Source organism: Balaenoptera ricei, chromosome 3, assembly GCF_028023285.1.
Source record: "Balaenoptera ricei isolate mBalRic1 chromosome 3, mBalRic1.hap2, whole genome shotgun sequence".
Lineage (NCBI taxonomy): Eukaryota > Metazoa > Chordata > Mammalia > Artiodactyla > Balaenopteridae > Balaenoptera > Balaenoptera ricei.
In genome coordinates, this window is record NC_082641.1 from 42110545 (window position 1) to 42129213 (window position 18669).

Below are 18669 nucleotides of genomic sequence, written 5' to 3' on the forward strand. Positions count from 1 at the left end.
ACAAATTCTGATGTGTTGTATTTTCATTCAGTATAAAATACTTTACAATTTCTCTTTTGATTTCTTATTTGATCCATGGGTTATTTAGAAGTACTTTAGTTTCCAAATATTTGGGGACTTTTCCAGAGATGGTGTTGATTTCTAATTCAATTCCATGTGGTCTGTGGTTTGAATACTTTTAAATTTATTGAAACTTGTTTTATGTCCTCAAATATGGTCTTATTTGGTAAATGTTCCAAATGCACTTGAGAAGGTTCTCTGCTGCTGTTGTGTAGAGGGTTCTATACACGTTAATCAGGTCAGGGTGGCTGACAGTGTTGTTCAAGTCTACTACCTCTATTTTCTTCCTACGTGTTCTATCAATAATTGAGAGTACTGAAATCTCTGACTACAATTGTGGGTTTTGTCAGTTTTTGCTATGTGTATTTTTGAAGTTGTTATTACGTACATAAATGTTTAGCATTGTTATGTCCTCTGATTCAAAGACTCTTTCATCATTATGAAATGAACTTCTTTATCCCCAGTATTATTCTTTGCTCCAAAGTCTACCTTGTCTGATGTTAATATAGCCGCTCCAACTTTCTTTTGACTCTTTCTTATGCCTATTGGGATAACATGTCTTTTTCCATCTTCTTACTCTTAACCTATTTGTGTCTTTATATTTAAAGTCAGCATATAGTTGGGTCTTGTTTTTTTAATCTAATCATATTCTCAGTCTCTTAATTGAGGAGTCTAGACCATTTGCATTTAATTTGATGACTGATGGTCAGGTTTGAGTGTTATCACCTTGCTACTTGTTTTCTATTTGTCCCATATATTCTTGTTCCCTTTTTTCCTGCCTTCTTTTTGATTAATTATTTTTTATAGTTCCATCTTATCTCATTTGCTGCCTTATTGGTTCTCACACTTTGTTTTGTTATTTTAGTGGCTGCTTTAGGGTTTATAGTGTATCTTTAGCTTATAGTCTACCTTCAAGTGTTATTAAACTACTTCACATATAAGAACCTAACAATAGTATACTTCCCTTTTCCCCCTATGACTTTTATTCTATTGTTCTCATGCATTTTACTTTTACATGTTATAAATCCCACAGTATACTGTTTTTATTTAAACAATTATAAAGAGATTTAAATAAGAACTAAATCTTATATAATTATCCATGTAGTCACCATTCTGTTACTTTGCTTTGTATAGATCCAGATTTCCATCTGGAATCATTTTTCTCCTGCCTGAAAAACTTCCTTTAGCATTTTCTTATAACTTTGGTCTGCTAGCAATAAATTCTTTCACTTTTTTAATGTCTGAAAAAGGCTTTATTTTGAGTTTCTTTTTGAAAGATACTTCTGTTGGATATAGGCTGATAATTATTTTTCCCTTCAGTACTTTAAAGGTGCGCTCCACTGCCTTCTCCCTTGCATTGTTTGCAGTGAGAAATCTGATGTCACTCTTATCTTTGTTTCTGTGTAACATATTTTCTCTGTTTTTAAGATTTCCTTTTTGTATTACTCGGCATTCTCCAGAGAAACAGAACCAATAGGATGTGTGTGTATACATACAAAAATGTTTCAAGGAATTGATTCATAATACTATGGAGGCTGGCAAGTCCAAAATTTGCAGGGTGGGTCAGTAGACTGGAGACCCAGGAAAGAGCCGATGCTGCAGTTCAAGTCCCAAGACCACCCAGTGCAGATTTCCTTCTTGCTCTGGGGAAGTCAGTCTTTCATTCTATTCAAGCCTTCAACTGGTTAGATGAGGCCCAACCACATTATATAAAGAAATTTACTCAAAGGCTGCTGATTTATATCTTAATCTCATATAAAAACGCACTCACAGAAACATCCAAAACAATGTTTGACTACGTATCTGGGCACTGTGGCCCAGCCAAGTTGACACATAAAATTAACCATCACACTCTTATCACTGGCTTTAGTCATTTTATTAGGATGTGACTTGGTGTAGTTTTGTTCAGATCTCTTGTGCTTGGGGTTCAATGAGCTTCTTGGATTTGTTGTTTATCTTCAAGTTTGAAAACATTTCAGCCATCATTTCTTCAAATATTTTTTTTCTGTCCCTTTCTCCACCCCCTCACCTTGACAGATTCAAATGTTAGGTGTTGCCATATGTTAGGTGACTTGGAGTTGTCCCACAGGTCACTATTGCTCTTTGCATTTTCCATTTTCTCCTCTCTCTCTACTGTGAGTAGTCCCAAATGTTAATGCCCTTCAAGGTCATTAATCTTTTTTCTGCAATGTCTAATCTGTCATTAATCCTATCTGGTATATATTTCACCTCATATATTGTAGTGTTCACCACTAAAATTTTTATATGGTTTTTTTAGAAATTTTGCATGTCTACACTTTTATAATAACAGTTTTAATGTCCTTCTTTGTTAATTCTAATCTTTGTGACAGTTATGAGTCAGTTTCAATTCACAGATTATTCTTCTCATTATGAATCATGTCTTCCTGCCTCTCTGCATGCCTGGTAATTTTTGATTAAATGTCAGGCATTGTGAATTTTACCTTGTTAAGTGCTGGATAATTTTGTTTTCTGTAAATCTTACACAGCTTTGTTCTGGGGTGTCTTAAAGTTTCTAGGAAACTGTCTGAGCCTTTTGTCTTATTAATATGATTTGCTACATGGGTCTAGGGCAGTGCTCAGCTTAGAGCTGATTCCTAAGGCAAAACCTTCCTTAGTACTCGACCCACTACCTCGTGAATTGTGACTTTTCCAATCTGGCTTGTGGTAACAGGCATAACTCTCAGTCCTGTGTGAACACCAGGCACTGTTCCCTCTAGCCCTTTCAGATGGTTCTTTTGCTAGCCTTGAGTAGTTTCCTCATGCGCATGCAATGAATACTATGACACATACTCAAAGGAGACCCTCTACAGATCTCTAGGGTTCTCTCTCTGTACAACTCTCTCCTCTCCAGTACTGTGTCCTAGGAACTCTAGCTGCCCTAGTCTCTCCAGCTCTCAGCTCAATCCCCTCAATGCAGGGAGTCCACTGAGCTCCACCTCATTTCCCACTGGAGCTGTGCCACAGCCTGGGAATAGTCTTGAGGCAGTAGGCTGGGGCAACTGTGGGGCTCATCTCATTTGTTTCTCATCTCTCAGGGATGACTAACCCTTGTTGCTTGATATTTACTTTCTTAAAAACTGTGTTATATATCTTCTCTGTTTTTTGTTCCCCCCTTTTGGTTATTTCAGGTGGGAGGGTAAGCCAGTTCTAGTTACTCTGTCTTGACCAGAATCAGAAGTCTTCACTCATTCTTGCACTCCCTGCCCTCTATTGAACATCTTTGGTGTCTCCTTCTTCCTGATCACCACCCTTACACCTCTGCCCACTAGCATGCTCACATGGCACCTTTCCTTGCAAAAATAAACTCCTTTACCACTGCTTTCTGTGTTTCTGTCTACCTTCTTAAAAGAGTAATCTATGTGCAATCTTAGCCAGGGGCCCAAGGAGTAAAACGGACAGTCTGTGCCTCATTCCCTCTGCATGCTCACCACCCTCTCATGGTTCATGTTAGTTTCTACCTCAACACTCTGCTGAAACTGGTCTACCATTGGTCATTAAGGGTCACCACATCCATGGCCTCCTCTCAGGTTTTAGACTTCTGTTTATATTATTTAATTCTGGTTCCTTTGATCTATTGTTCACATTTGACTTATATGATACTATATAGAACTGCTTGGTTTAGATTCCCTGTTTAATGCAGATGCTAGAATGTAAGCTCCAAAGGGCAAGGATATTTGTCTATTTTGTTCACTGACGCACCCTCAGTGCCTAAATCAGTGTCAATCACGTAACCGGCATTCAATAAATGCAGAAAGAGTGAATGAAATATAGTTGGTGCTTAGCACTCTTCTCCTCCCTCTCTGCCCATCATCCCTCAACAATCTCATGTAAATCAATAATTCAGTTGTATCTCAAATCTAGATCTCTTGCTATAAACTCTCTTTAGTCAGCCTGTCTTTTGGCATTTGGATCACTGTTGAAAGTCCTGCCAACACCTCAAAATTAGCATGTCCAAAACTAAGCTCATTATCTTGTATCTTAAAACTGTCTGTCACCTTCTTCCCACTTTTTATAATTCACTCAGTCACCAGCTAGAAGTCATATTTGGTTCTTTTCCTTTCCTCTCTATTTCCCAATATCTTTGACACTTTTATAGGATTAATGACATCTGCCTCTAACTCTCCATTCCCCACAGCCCCGATGGATCACCTCTCCATGTTACAGGTCTCTCTCAATAGCTTCTCTAGTCTCCAGCTTTGGGTCACAACTCATGCTATACCTCCACATCTTGGGCCTCAACCCAGTAAGATCCCGAACTGTTCTCCAAATACAGCCTATGCTTTCTATCCTTACTCTCCTCACCCCATTCCTTAGATTCTCCCCATCATATGAGGCCCTATTTGAATGAGACCTTCTTTGATCCCATAGATTAGAAACGATCACTCTTTTAACTTTCATATTTATACCATCAAGTATAGCACTTATTCTGTGTTAGCTCCTGGCATATATTAAACATTCAATAAATTTAAACTGTTTATCATTGTAATCCTACCCCAGGTGTAAACTTCTTGATAGCTGAGACCTCCAAACAGGTCTCCAAAAAGGCACTGTGCCTGGTTCAGGACAATGACGACTCATAGAAGCTTGATATCCAAAATGTCAGCCAACTTACTAATCCATCAGAAAATCAATTAGCACACAATGTTACCAATGGTTCCAGTAAGAGGAAAACATATTATTTAAAAATTGAATAAAAGCAAATATAGAACATATTGAATTGCAATTTACAAATAATAAATTATAAAATTATTTACAGATAATTTTGTACATTGTAATTCAAAACTGTGCTTCTAGCAATAGTGCTTCTCATTTATACCTCTGATAAGTGAAGAACGGTATACTTGTATTACTCATACATATTTTGAGGGAAGTTATTTTGCTTTAAAAGAATTGTTAAGTTAATAAAGTTTGCATATTACATAACACATTCCTCAGAAGACGTCCACAGTTTTACAGACAACCAGCAAATAATACTCTCATCAGAAATTCTAAAGCTTGGGTACCACTAACCACCTTCATTTGAAGACCTGCACCGGCATCCTACCTCTGTCATTAGCTGTGTGAAAACAGCCGTATCACCATACCTTTGAGCCTCAGATGATTTAAAGACAGAATATGGAAAAAGAATCTTACCTGCCATAAAAAGCAGTTATGAGGTTCAGAGAGGTACGATATTTTATGTAAAAACATATGGATTCAATTTACTGTTGCAGGCTTATTCACTCAACAAGCATCTTAGCTATGCCCAAACCGTGTGCCAGGATCTGGATGCACAAGCTAAATAAGATGCTCTATCTGCCCCTTAGGCTGGGGAGACAAATGTGTCAACAGCGGTGTTGCAGGCACTAAATGGTAGAGAGATACACACTTCACAGTGGGAGAGCAGGGAGTTCTCAGTTCCATGTGGGGGAAAGGAAGGTAGTTAGAAATGGCTTCCTGCAACAGACCACACCTGAGCTCAGTTCATCCTCCCTGTGGCCTCACCAGTCATCGTGAACCCCTCACGCTTTTCCTCATCCTTTAATCAAGCTACGTCCCTGTTTCTTCACAGGTCCGCGGTTTCTTATCTACAATTCTAAACTCTGAAAAGCTTTCAAAGCCTGCACTCTTCCCCTAACTTATTTGGTGGCAAAACCCGGCCTGAAATGAGGTAAGGCTCTTGGTCATCAATATTTTTCCTACTTACAGGAAATCCTAGTCAATGGTTCCATCATATACCCTTCACCTAAGCCAGGACCCGAGTCACCCTTGGCTTCTCTCTCTCTCTCCCTCATCCTCCAAACCCAACTGGCCAGCAAGCTCTGTCAATACCAGCCCTCCAATAAGTATCCTATCTATTCCCTCCCTTCTCCCCCTCCCTCCCTCCTCCCTCTCCCTCTATTCTCCCTCCCTCCCCCTACCCCCCTCCCTCCCATCACTGTCTTCGTTAATGGTTAATGGAGCTTTCATAGTTCAGCCTCAGCATCATGGCTAGCGTGATCTTTCTCAAACGGATATTTTATCACATAGTTTCTCTTTGCTTAAAATATGTGCCGATGTCTCTGTGCTATCTACAAAGCTCAAATTCCTGAGTGTGGTATAAAAGGTTTTGCCAAGATTTGGCCACTGCCTATCTCCTGGCATTCTACTAACCATGTGTCGCAGCCACTTGGAAATGTGGTTCCCAGGAGGTAGCGACCTGTTTCAGGCCCCTCTGCCTTCACACAAGCTTCCCCTCTGTCCCCAAATCTTCTTTCTTCTGATTGCTCCTCCTCCTTTGTGTATTTCTGGACACAAGCTTAATGTCTGTGTGGCCCATAGCCTGAGTCTCCTGTAGTGCTGGGATCACTGCTTATCCCCAGCTTCTAACACTGGACCTAGCACATGGTAGGTGTTCAAAAAAGAAAGCTGTCTAAATGAACAATCTTTTTAAGTTTCCCCGACAATGTCTCAGCCCACTCCTTCCCTGTCAGTTCTCCCACAGCAGCTCTGGTTCTCACCTCCCATAATTTTCTCTAGTTAACACTTGTCTTTCCTGCTTCATTTTCAGAGGAAAGAGAGGACACTTTTGGGGAGTGAGAGAAGTTATTGGTAGCACTCTGATACTCTGGGCCAGATGATTCCTTATGGAGGGGGCCCGTCCTGTGCAGTGTAGGATGTTTAGCAGCATTCCTGGCCTCTACTCAAAAGAAGTCAGTAGCACCCTCCCCAAGCTGTAAGAACCAAAATGTCTCCAGACGTTGCCATATGTCCCCTGGAGAGCAAAATCTGCCCTGACTGAGAACCACTGCCTAGACTGACTTTTCTTGGCCACCTCAGGGAACAACGTGGTAAACCTGATCAACGGTCCCTGTGCCCACCACCTTCCAGGGAAGAAGATTCAGACGCTCACTTGTACCCTGTAGGGAGCGTGTGACCAACACGAGTAGGCTAGAGTGACACTTCACGGGAGGAGGACGCTCAATGGGCCTGAGATGAACCCATCGGTCACAGTACTGGAATTCCAGGTTGCAAGGTTAGTTTCTATCAACATCCTCCTGGCTTGATTTATTCAGTGGCGCTGAAATGACCAAAACTAGGGGGATGAAGGGTGCAGCAATTTGATGCTATTAAAGCCCCCCTTAAATATAGTTTGAAAAATAGAGTATCTAAAAATAAATAATAAACTGACTGAAGCATTTCAGTGAAATGAGGGGATCCCACCAACAGCACAGGAAACGAGAGCATCTCGGGGGTGAGGAAGAAACGGGCGAGGACCCGGCGCTGTACCCACCTGTGGTCGACACGACGCTGTCGGGGCTTTCACTGCAGAGCTTGGACAGCAGGCTGGTCTTGCCAGAGCCCGTGAGGCCTATGCAGACCAGGTCATACTCTGGGCGTGCAGGTGGTGGTCCCTTGCAGCAGAGTGCTCTAAAACACTGCCGAGAGAGGGGAAACGCGGCTCTTTTAAGCATGACTGTAGGCACAAAGCTTAGGCACATTTCAAATGACTATGTACTGAGAGGTAATTAAATAACCTATTGACTCCAAGGAGGAAAGGGACCTTTAGAGTGAGAGACCAGGAGGACACTGCCTTGACTAAGCAATCAAAGTTAACATCCTAGGAATGAGACCCACTCGGACTTGCCGGCTCCCCTCCTGCTGAGACGGGGTCACCGCGAGGGGTGCCACGTCACTGTGCAGCTTTTCTGCCAAAAATGCACCACCTGCATCCAAGCACGAGAAAACCAGACGACACCACTGTGAGGAACATTCTGCAGCACAACCAGCCTGCTCTTCTCTAAAATGTCAAAGAAAGACTGAGGACCTGTTCCAGGTTAAAGAAGACTAAAGAGACATAACGAATGCCATGCCTCCTGGATTGGATCCTGGATTGGGCGGGGGAAAGAACACCATAAACGACAATTGTTGGGACAACAGGTGACAGCTGAATAGAGACTGAATATTAGAGCCTGCAATGACAGTATCACTTAAGGTTAAATTTTCTGAATTTAATCAGCAGACTGTGGTTACATGAGGAATATCATTGTCCTGAGAAAACACATACTAAAGTACTTAGAGATGAAGAGTCCTGACATCTGCAATTAACTGGCTAAGAACATTTCTAAATCTCTATCTCCATCACCATCTCTACGCCTAGATGGCGAGGAATGTGATAAAGCAATCATGGTAAAATGTTAATGACTGGGGAACCTGAGTAGAGTCTACAGGAAAGTTCCGTGTACTAGTCTTACAGGGCTTTGACATTATTTCAAAATAAAATGCTTTTAAAAATCATTAAATAGAATTCCTGTGGATATCACTGCCATCTTGACCCTTGCTAAATCTTGCTTCAGGTCAACTGACCTCAGGGTACTATGAACTGCTGTTTGCTCTGCAAGGGTTAAAGACAAGGGGATTTGGGAGGCTGGAAGCCATTCGTGCAGTTTTTGGTCTTTCTACTTATTTGACATCCACTTATTAGGGGCCATCTATGTGCCAGCTTGTAGAGTCTGAAGCATTTAGGACCTGAAAGATTCAACAGAGGAAGAGGGAGACAGAGAGGGAAGAGGGAGACAGAGAGGGAAGAGGGAGACAGAGAGGGAAGAGGGAGGCAGACCTATTGACTTCTGGGTCCTTTGGAGATCATGAGAGAAGAGACCTATAAAATGTCTGTGCTAATTCTTCTTACTCTGATGAAATGTGAGGCCTAACTGGCTGTCATACTCTCATAAATCAAGCTTGATTATTTCTCACCCTCACTTCTCATATCCACGTTAGTCAATTGACAAGTCCAGTCCATAGGACCTCTGAAACAGGTCTAGAATCTGTCTGCCTCTCTCCAGCCCAGGCCACCGCTGCCTGGACAACATCAACATACTCCAATGGGTCCCAGTACATTCACTGTTGCCCCCTCTATTCTCCACACGGCCTCCATTATGATCATCATGGTCTACAAGGCCTTCCATGATCTCTTCCACCCACCCCTCCAGCCTCACCTCCATGATTCTCCTCTTACTCTCCCTCTCACCCTCCCACCTCCAGCCACGCTGACCCCCTGGCACCTCAAGGCATTCAACATATGCTGCTCTCTCTTCCCCCCACCTCTTGGCATAGCGAATGCTTCATTGGCTTTCGGGTCCCAGTTAGAGCACCCCTTCCTGAGGGCCGCCTGCTCTGATGCTAAGAGTACATTAGCAATTCATGTCAAGCTCTCACAGCACTTTTGTGAATTCAGCACACAGACTATTACAGTTTCTCATTCATCACCAGACTGTGGGAACCATATCTGTCCATCTTCATCCTAGTATCCACAGTGCTTAGCAGAGAACACGGCATAGAAGCCACCCTCAGTGAATAACTGTTGAATGACGAATGAATGATATTTAAATTTCGCCTAAGAAAAGAGAAAAGAAAATGTAAAGGCTAGTAGGAAGCTTGATCTATGCTCTCTCTGGGTCCCCCATGCTTCAAGAAAATAGTGTTAAAATAAGAGAAACGCTTGACTTTTTCACTTCTCTGCAATGCCAGAAGTTTTAGCGCAGTTCCCAAAAGAGTGGTTTTGATGTGCACGACCTACTTTCTTGGTATGAAAGACCTTCTTTTTGTCCTAAATTCACTTTTCCTCGGCTTTTAAGGGGCTCTGCCTACTTCTGGTAAATTCTATGATTATCTAATCCATATTCTTCATGGATTTATTAAACTCTAATCATATTTCTTCTCCGTTGTTTAGAGCCTGAGGAGTCCTAATTATTTCAGTCTGCCTTCATATAGCAACCCCTCCCACTCCTCCATCATATTAGTGACTCTTCTCTGGCCTTACTTGAGCTCCATTTTGCCTCTCCTACAAGATTAATGACTATGACAATAAAAAGCATTCTAGATGCCAATACATCTCATCCCAGATTCATATGAAGGCTGGCTGATAATGTCTGACTCTTTGCAAACTTTTTCTTACCCATAAAAGAAACAAGTCTCCTGGACTCATGATTAGAGTTTTCCTGAGAGACAGATGTATGTATGTACGTATTCCCTCAAAGACTGGCTAGCAGCTATTCACTAAGAAGAGCTCTGCCAGGTTCAACCATGACAGACAACAGTACCAGTCACACAGTGGTTTCTCTTACTGGGCTGCTGTGATCTTTGTTGGGGGAAGAGGGGAGAGACCCTTTTCCTGCTCTGGACGCTGCCACCCACGCTCAGCTCCTCTGCCAGAACTCCCTTGGGCTAGCTCCTGGAAAGAGACCCGTTCAACTACCCTGGCCCAAACTATCATCAATCTTAAATACAAGATGAAATTGCAGGTGACTGATTGCTATATATTGCCCAGTTTCAATCAGTCATATGGCAATATTACTCAACATATTTTGGCCAAAAGTTCCAGAATTTCATTTTCATGTTTTTTTTAAACTCCAGAGTGTAAAAACTTTGCAGCCAAGCCCAATAATATCTACATCACCTGCTCATTTATTCTAGGTCACCTACGACATGTCTGACATAAAAGGCAATTTAGCAGTGACGTTCTACTCCACTCTCGCCTTTTATCTCCTCTCCCTCTGTTCTCCCCAGTGACACCATCTCTACCCCAGAGTTCCAATCATGCAGATGGTAAAGGCACCTAACATGACATCTCCCCTCTTCCCCACTCTCTTTCCTGAATTTCAGGCTCTATATTTCAACTGTTCTGAAAGAACCCAAACTAAACCAAATCTGAATAAAACAAAAGCCCCCCTTCCCCCTCCCCCGCAAACCACAGTCTTTAAGAATGAGACATTTTGGAACATAAAAAGCATAAAGGTTAGACTGACAATTATTCTAAGGCAGCATCTTTGAAATAAGTCACAGACTCTTGGAGTATTTATTTGAAATAAATAAATCCTATGGTTAACAGGGGTAATGTCAGATTCGAGCCACAAAATAAGACTCTTAAAACTATGCTACTTCAAATGGGGGAAGAATGTTCATGTTTTTGGAGTCAGTTCCTAAAAACTGTACAGAGTTTTCACTTGGTTTTCGTTTTAAAACTTAATGAAGCTTTGGATCTCATAGTCAATTTACTTAAAATTACTCATTTTGGCCTCTAGACTATACTGTACCAAAGTTCATTGTGTCTGTCTCCTACAGCAGCTCGTGCATTGTTAAGGGTAAGCCCCTTTCACTGGTGTACAATGCTAAACACAATGCCGTCGGCCGTCCTGACAGCAAGCGGCAAACTCAGGCTTCATTCCCAGGCCAGACACTGAGGCATTGTATGACTCCGTGCAGGCCCGTAGACCTCGGCGGCTTCGGTCTCCCCGTGATTAACCAGTAATGTTTTAACACTATCGGCCACTTCCTTTCTTTAGGAGGACATTATGAGGCATCAGTTCAGTGCATTATGCTACGAGAAGCGTACCACACAGGTAAATAAGCGCTCATCTTCCTAAGGGATCTTAGGTGATTGTTAGCTTTCTTGGGCGAGGGCCTGGCAGCCCACCATGCAGCTCAGACTGTGGTACTTCCCTTCCATCGGCACTCAGCAGCCACCACATGCTCCAACCCCTCCCAGTCCAACCCATCCCAGTCCAACCCCTCCCAGTCCAACCCATCCCAGTCCAACCCAAGACACTAAAGACACACAACCCTTAACCTTCACTTGCAGCAGGCAATAGAGAACAGGGTAACTATGGGGGGTGGGGGGCAAGGGAGGATGGCGTCAGACAACCAAGGTCACAGCCTCTGTTGCCTCGACTGCGTTAGTTCACAGGTCTTTTCACATAGGGTCCGTTATGACTTGTTCCTTTCCAAAAGAACCCAATGTCTCTCTCTTATCACATCAGGATGCAGGATGTTACCCGCCCCCCCCCCAGCATGCATCCACAAGCTTCTACCAACATTGTATGTGAGGAAACAGTGTGCCAATGTCTTGAGAGAGGGCCAAGACCGGAATCACCAGTAGTAACTCTGTGTCGTAGACTTTGGACAAATTGTATAACCCTTAGCTGAAAGGTGGATTAGCCAAAAAGCCCAAGCAAAACCTGAGGAATATTTGCTTCAAGGAGGATGATCACATGTATCAGGAAAAAAAAATAAGCAAAAGATTAAATTGCAAGTATTTCAGTCTGGTGGTCTAGCACCAAGGCAGCAAGATTGTCTTAAAATGTCCCCATTTCTGTCGGGGACAGCGCCGGACATCGGTAGGTCTGTCGAGCGCTGCCCACAGCAGGACTCAGTGAATAACTCCTCAACAAACTGACGCTGTAAAGCACCAAGGAAGCACCTGAGTGTATATCGCACTTCCCTCTACATCTCCGCCTTAATGATGCCAGCCACCCTCCGGATCACTCTAGTCCCTCAAACAGTCCGAGCACTTCGTGTTTCTGTGCCACCCAGGTCCCGTGCACTCACAGGGAAAGGCTCTCCCCTCTCTTTTCCACCTGGCAAATTCCCATTCAAAGTTCTGCTCAGATGGCACCTCCTCCGGAAAGTCTCCCATTCCCCCGGCGAGAACTATTCCTTTCTTCCACTCTTTGGTCCTTTAACGTGCTTCTAGCACTGCAGTGAGTATTATGCCACGTGTATTCTTTACTGACCGTAAGAATTATCAGATGACAGAATTATGCACACTGACCCAAAGACATATTCATCCTTGGTCTGACTGTTGGTTCAAAAAGTTTAATTTTACAGCTACCAAGGGTGGCCAGGCACCAAAGCAGAGGAGCAAAGCTGTCATACAATTCACCATTCTAGACAGAGTCCTGCTCGAAATCTTCCCCCTCTGGCACTGGCCCCTGCATTGCCCGCATCTCCTACCATTCCGTCTCGCTAAATCCCTAGCCTTTGGGGACGTGGCATCTGTTTCAATTGATGCTCTGTTTTTCATCATGAATACATGATCTTATTCTGTGCATGATTTCAATTTGATTGAGGCTCTGTAGAGTTGCTGGAAAATTTTCTTCAGTCAGTGTCGGGGCTTCCCGCAGCTATACAGTCACTGCCCGAGCCCCATACTACCTCTTCCTTATTTAAATACGGGTCTTGCCAAACAAAAACCGGAGTTTTCCTATGGCGGATGACCAGGTCTTTCCCTGGAGTCCTCAGGTGAGGCCTGGCACTGTGCTCAATAAATACTTGTCAGATTAACAAAAAACCAGTTAGTTGGTACCTAAAAGCAAGAGAAGTCAGCCATGACTTGAAGTGGATATATTTCTTAGGTGGTTTGCTCTCAAAACCAAAAATAGGCACCTATATATTCCGAACCTCACCAACTCTCACAAGGATGAAAGGAAGTCAATTTCTAGAATGTTTTCTAACACTAAACATGTTCACTGAATAAAACATTAAGAAGCATATTAATATCCAAAACTACAAGATTTAAAATATTCTCCAAGTCTATAACAGTCAAATATGGGTCTGTCTTTTGAAAAGACAACCAAACATGTTTATAGGGCTTGTAAGAGCTGCTTAAGCTCTGGAAAAGACACGAGGAAGAATCGGGTCCTAATAACACAAAAACAAAACCCCAAGACGGTCAGTACTATGAAGCACAAGATATAAATGATTTGTGTGTGTTAATTCACTTATAAGAACAACCCAATGAGAAAAGCATCGATACTTCGCACTTCCCATTTCAAGACTGGGAAATTGAGGCCCAAAGAAGTTAAACTTGTTAAGTGGAACCAGGATTTGAACCCTGGCAGTCTGGCTCCAGAGCAATTTTCTGAGTGATGGGAATGAAAAGCCTCTGACACCTGAGAGTGTGTCACGTAGAGGCGACGTTTGGGGCATTCTTCTTAGAGGGCAATGTACAGATACGAACATATGCCAGAGTTTGTAAGGTACAGAGTAAGGGCCAGAGCTGGGGCTCCAACCCGGGCTATTTGGCTCCAGACCTCTTACTCATGTCCTCTCGGCCTTGGTACAGCCACATCTGGAGTCAGGGCTCAGAGCCTCGGAAGCGGGGTGTTGTCTCGAGGGAGTGAAGGGGGGCTTTAACAAGGCTGCCTGTGTAACTGGACAGATGCCTGGCAGAGGAAGGGGAAGATGCAAGTCTCGGTACTGCTTCCTTCCCTGCACCGTCCAGCTCATGGTCTTTCATTCCGGGCAGACAACCTGCATCTTTCTCCCTGGACAGTTAGAGGAACTGGGTTCCTTTGGGGCGGACTTAGGGAGCAGGGAAGGAGGAGGGCGGCCGGCTGGGCTGGGAGACAAGGGGATACTGAAGGGCTGCTGGCTTCTCTTTCCCGCTGTTTGCTTCTTCCATTTAACCCTTTTTTGTCCTCTGGAAAGGACAAAGCTTGTCTATGAAGAGAAGCTAGCTGCACAGATTTCTGATTCTAAACATGGTAAATAAGGGGAGAAAAAACCTCTAAGGGAACAGTCCTCAAGTTTTCCCCTTTAAAATGTGTGCATGTAAACTGTACCTCAATAAAGTAAATAAATAAATAAGCAAATACTAAACAAAATAATATGTGTCAGGGAAGAGTATGGGAGAAAATACATAAATAAACTGGGCTGTGTGGAAATCCATGTCAAAGAGATGGTCTATATGAACATGCAAGCTTTTAGCTAATCCTTTCTTTCCATCTGCAAGAAGAAAAATGAATTTCAAAAATGCTCTGATGTCTTGGATTATTTAGTAGGTCTTGCAAAGAAGTGAAAAGAATATAAATTCCAAATGGCACCTCAGCTACAGAAATAATCAGCAGGGCAATAGTGTACTGTGAAGAGGCCCTTGATCACCAGGCGGATCCCAGCAGACGACTCCTCCCCAGGTTACAAGAGCAATCCACTTTTTGAGGTGAAAAATCCTGTGGCCCTTTAAGACCCTAGTGGGAAAAACAATAAATTGTTTTTACAGAAGATGGGTCAAACCTTTCGGCCATGTGGGCTGCTCTGAGCTCACAGATTGTCCCAGGGCTGAGGCTTCTGGCCAATACATCACACTGCCTCAGGACACTAAGTCTGTCTTTGCCTTACCCTTTGTATTTCTCAATCCACATTCCTTTTTGGGGTGAAATACTCCATTATTTCTGCTTTGTTCTGGGCTGTCTCCTGTCTCTGTCCCTATTAACTCGTGGCAACAAAAGAAACAAACAGAAGCAGGGGATTTCATGCTTAGCAGCTACAGACATTGGCCTCACGGCTTTGCAGAGGGGCAGACATTTGAGACTTTGAATGGAAGAGAGTGCCGCGGCGCTGAACCAGACCAGGGGCCCACGTGGCTCCCGGTCTGTGCCTCAGTCATCCTGATCAGTGGCATTCATGAGTCCTGGTACGTGTATTTCCAGATGAGCCACAAGTGGGGTTTTAAAAGTTAAGGCACGTATCTGATAATTAGATTTAAAGAGACTCTAATTCGAGATTCTCCTATATTCTAGCAATCCAAAATTTCAGGTCTTCTCGTATTGGAAATAGATCAGGGGGATAAGATTTTTTTTTTTTTTTAAATAAAAATGAAGAAACTCAAGGAGGAAGCTAAGTAGAAAATAAACGTCTTTCTTATTTTTAAGATGTAATTTTTCTCTTATCATGACTAGATGGAATATCTAATTTTTATAATGACAGAATTATCCAGTAAAACTAGCAGTAAATTCCCCAGGCATGACTGTCTGTAATGAGAAGCAAGCTAAATGAATATTCATAAACGTATCCAAATCAGGGCTTCACCTGGGTCAGTTTCAGGCCATTCATTATTTTTTTCCCTAAAGAGCAAAGAAATACAAATTTAGTTGAACGTGAAAGAGATTAATACATTTTGTATTGAACCTCTTTTTTGGTCACTTTCTGAATATAATGTTTCTAAACAGAAAGTCGGGCATAAAAATACTTAAACACTTTTACTATTCCTTAACAATGGCATTTTTCTATACTTTGTACACTTAGGAAAAATCAGGGAATGGAAACATTTAAAAAGAGCTAGACTCCCTAGGTAGATCTTCCAGTGGATGGATCATCTAAAATCTCCCAGGAAAGATCCCAGCAAAGCAGATTCTCTCTGTTCTTGGTGCTTTTTGGAACTGGAGATGGGGAGCTTTGGAACGGCTGAGAGAAAAACAAATCAAACTAAAGTTGTTTTCCTTGTAGACCCTAACAGTGAAAATCCTAATTCCATATTTTTGGACCACAGGGCATTCCTTCACTTAACAATCTTCAGGTTCCATGAAGATGGAGCTCAGCCTCACATAGCCTCTCAGTCACCAATTCCCCTAAATCCACCCATTTGGTCTCTACCATCTCCCCATTCCTAAAGTCTCCGACAGCACGTCACCACTGTCTCCTGGAAAACACACTGTCTTTCCTAACTGGTGTCCTTACTTCAGGTCTTACCCGACTCCAATTCAGTCTCCAAAATGCTAATAATGATCTTCCTAAAACACATCAAGTCATTCCCATGATTTAAAATCTTTCCATGGCTACCCATAGCTGTCAGGAAAATGACTAAACTTCTTATCTAAGCAGATAGGCTCTTTATGATCTGGCCTTTGCCTTCATTTCTGGCCTCTGATGGTTGTTAGAGGGATTACATAAGATAATGTTCATAATGTTTACAAAGCACCCAAACTGGGGTTCAACATGTGAAACTTAAAATATAATTATTTTAAGTTTATAATTATAATATATAATATTTATAATTATAATATCTGTATAATAATTTGTTTTTATTTTCCCACCATATACATGGCCCTCATGCCAACCATACAGACCTATGTGCAGTTCCTGATCTGGTCTCCTTCATGATCCACGTCATCAAAGGGGCTGACCCTCTGCCTATACATCATTCTCCACTATCTCCCTCTGGCTGGCACCTGGTCATCCTTCAAAATTCAGCTCAATGATCATTTCTTCCAGGAAGACTTCTGTGGCCCTCAGTCTGATTGAGATGACCTTCTTCAAACTCGCTTAGCACCTTTTCTGTTCCACTGTCCTAACGCTCATCACTCTGTCAAGTAAAGGTGATCTACAGTCCTTCTTCCCCCACTTGGACTTGGAGCACTTCAATGCAGGCTCCACTTCTGATTTAATTTTGGAACCTGAGTGTCTGACACAGCATCCACCACGTGGTAGAATGAGCTCCTCAGTGATTCAGTACGTGGCTTTGATTAAGTGCATGGTCAGACAAGCCTGAGATCCAACCTTACTGTGATCTGGAGAAGTTACTTCACCAACACCTGTTTCCTAATCTAGAAAGCACGGATCATCTCATAGGATTGTTGGGAGCAGTAAATGAGGTACTATGTATCAAATGCTCAGAACAGTGTTCAGTAATCAATAGGTATTGTTATCACCATGATTGTGGTTATTAGATTTTTTCCACTTAGAAAAGTGTTTTCCTAAAAAATTGACTTTGTGACCACCCATCAGGACTCTTCTCACAGTGCACAGTGCAAGATAACTCAGGGTCTGGATTTATTTTATTGCCCATTTGGTCAAAGATCTGACCTGATAAGCCAAATACCAGTGGTGGGTAATCATACAGAGACAGTCCTTTTGGTTTGCTATAATAAGAACTATTAAAAGAGAGCATAATATGATGTAGAGTGGGACCATCACTGTATTTTTTCTTCCCCTGAGAGGAGAAACAGCTTTTAAACACGACTGGTCTATCTTAGCAGTTAAATCAATTCTCTTTGATTATGAATCTCCTGCTATGTCTATGCAGACCTAGACAAAAGCATAATGGTGGCAAGGGGAGGGGGGGGTGGTAGTATCTGTGATCCCTGTGCATCCTCAAATCATGTTGCTTTAACTGCTGACAAAGACAAATGTTTACTCTGGTCTAATGTGGAAGAGCCAATACAGTGAACTAGACGCTATCTCACCTCACACATCAACACACGTGTCAGACAGACTCTGATTGCAAAGTCTGTTATTGGTGATGAGAGAGGCAGAGAGGGCACAGCTGGATATTTCAGATCCACAGCTGAGCTGGCAGCAGTGGTAGTTCAAGCCATCTTCTCACTTTATAAGCTGGAATTAATCAGAGAGTTACTTAAAGGTGTGTTTTATTAAAGAGGCACTTTCGAACCAGGAAAATATGATATTTGAACATCATAGGTGTTTTTTAAAATGGGTGTCCTCCTTTTTCTTTGGTACCAGAGAAGGTTCTGCTTGCAAATACCAGAAAAGTGATTTATTGGAAGGATACTGATAATTCACAGAACAGATGAGAAGACTAAAAAAATGCAAGAACCAAGGCAGCCCGCTGTAACACCGCAGCAGCCGTTAGTACAGGAGTCACCACTTGTACTAACTGCTTGGCACCCTGTACTGAACTCCACTGCAGCATGAGAATGACCTCTGACTACTCCAACCCAGTACCACGGACCATCAAGCTGGAGCATCCAATTGGCCAAGCCTTGGTTTCACGCTGGGGCCCTGGCTGCCAGGCAGTTAAGAAAGAAATAGCTGACCCCTACCTTCAGCAATGAAAGAAGGGAGCCCTGACCCCAAGCTCTTGTGGGATTTGTCCCTAAATAGACTATTCACTTACAGGGCAGCCATAAACAATATCAACTATACATTTTGTCCTTTGGCCCAAAAGACAATAGACTTTCTCTACTATTACAATTTCAAAACATAAAATAGACAGAACAATATTTGTTGATCTTCCAATTCCATGGACTTATTCTGATGGAATATGCCAGAGTC

The 18669-nt window shown here is 42.5% G+C and overlaps 1 protein-coding gene across 5 annotated transcripts in view; it reads right to left on the bottom strand.

Moving 5' to 3' along the window:
- ARL15 (ADP ribosylation factor like GTPase 15) overlaps positions 1-18669 on the bottom strand; it is a 494867-nt gene that overhangs the window by 345423 nt on the left and 130775 nt on the right. For all 5 annotated transcript variants that reach the window (XR_009502620.1, XR_009502619.1, XM_059919287.1 and 2 more), the window contains exon 2: positions 7334-7478. Coding sequence is in view for 3 of the 5 variants with exons in the window: in XM_059919287.1 (XP_059775270.1) it covers positions 7334-7478 (145 nt within the window). In the remaining 2 variants the exon portion in view is untranslated. The remainder of the gene's footprint in view (positions 1-7333; positions 7479-18669) is intronic.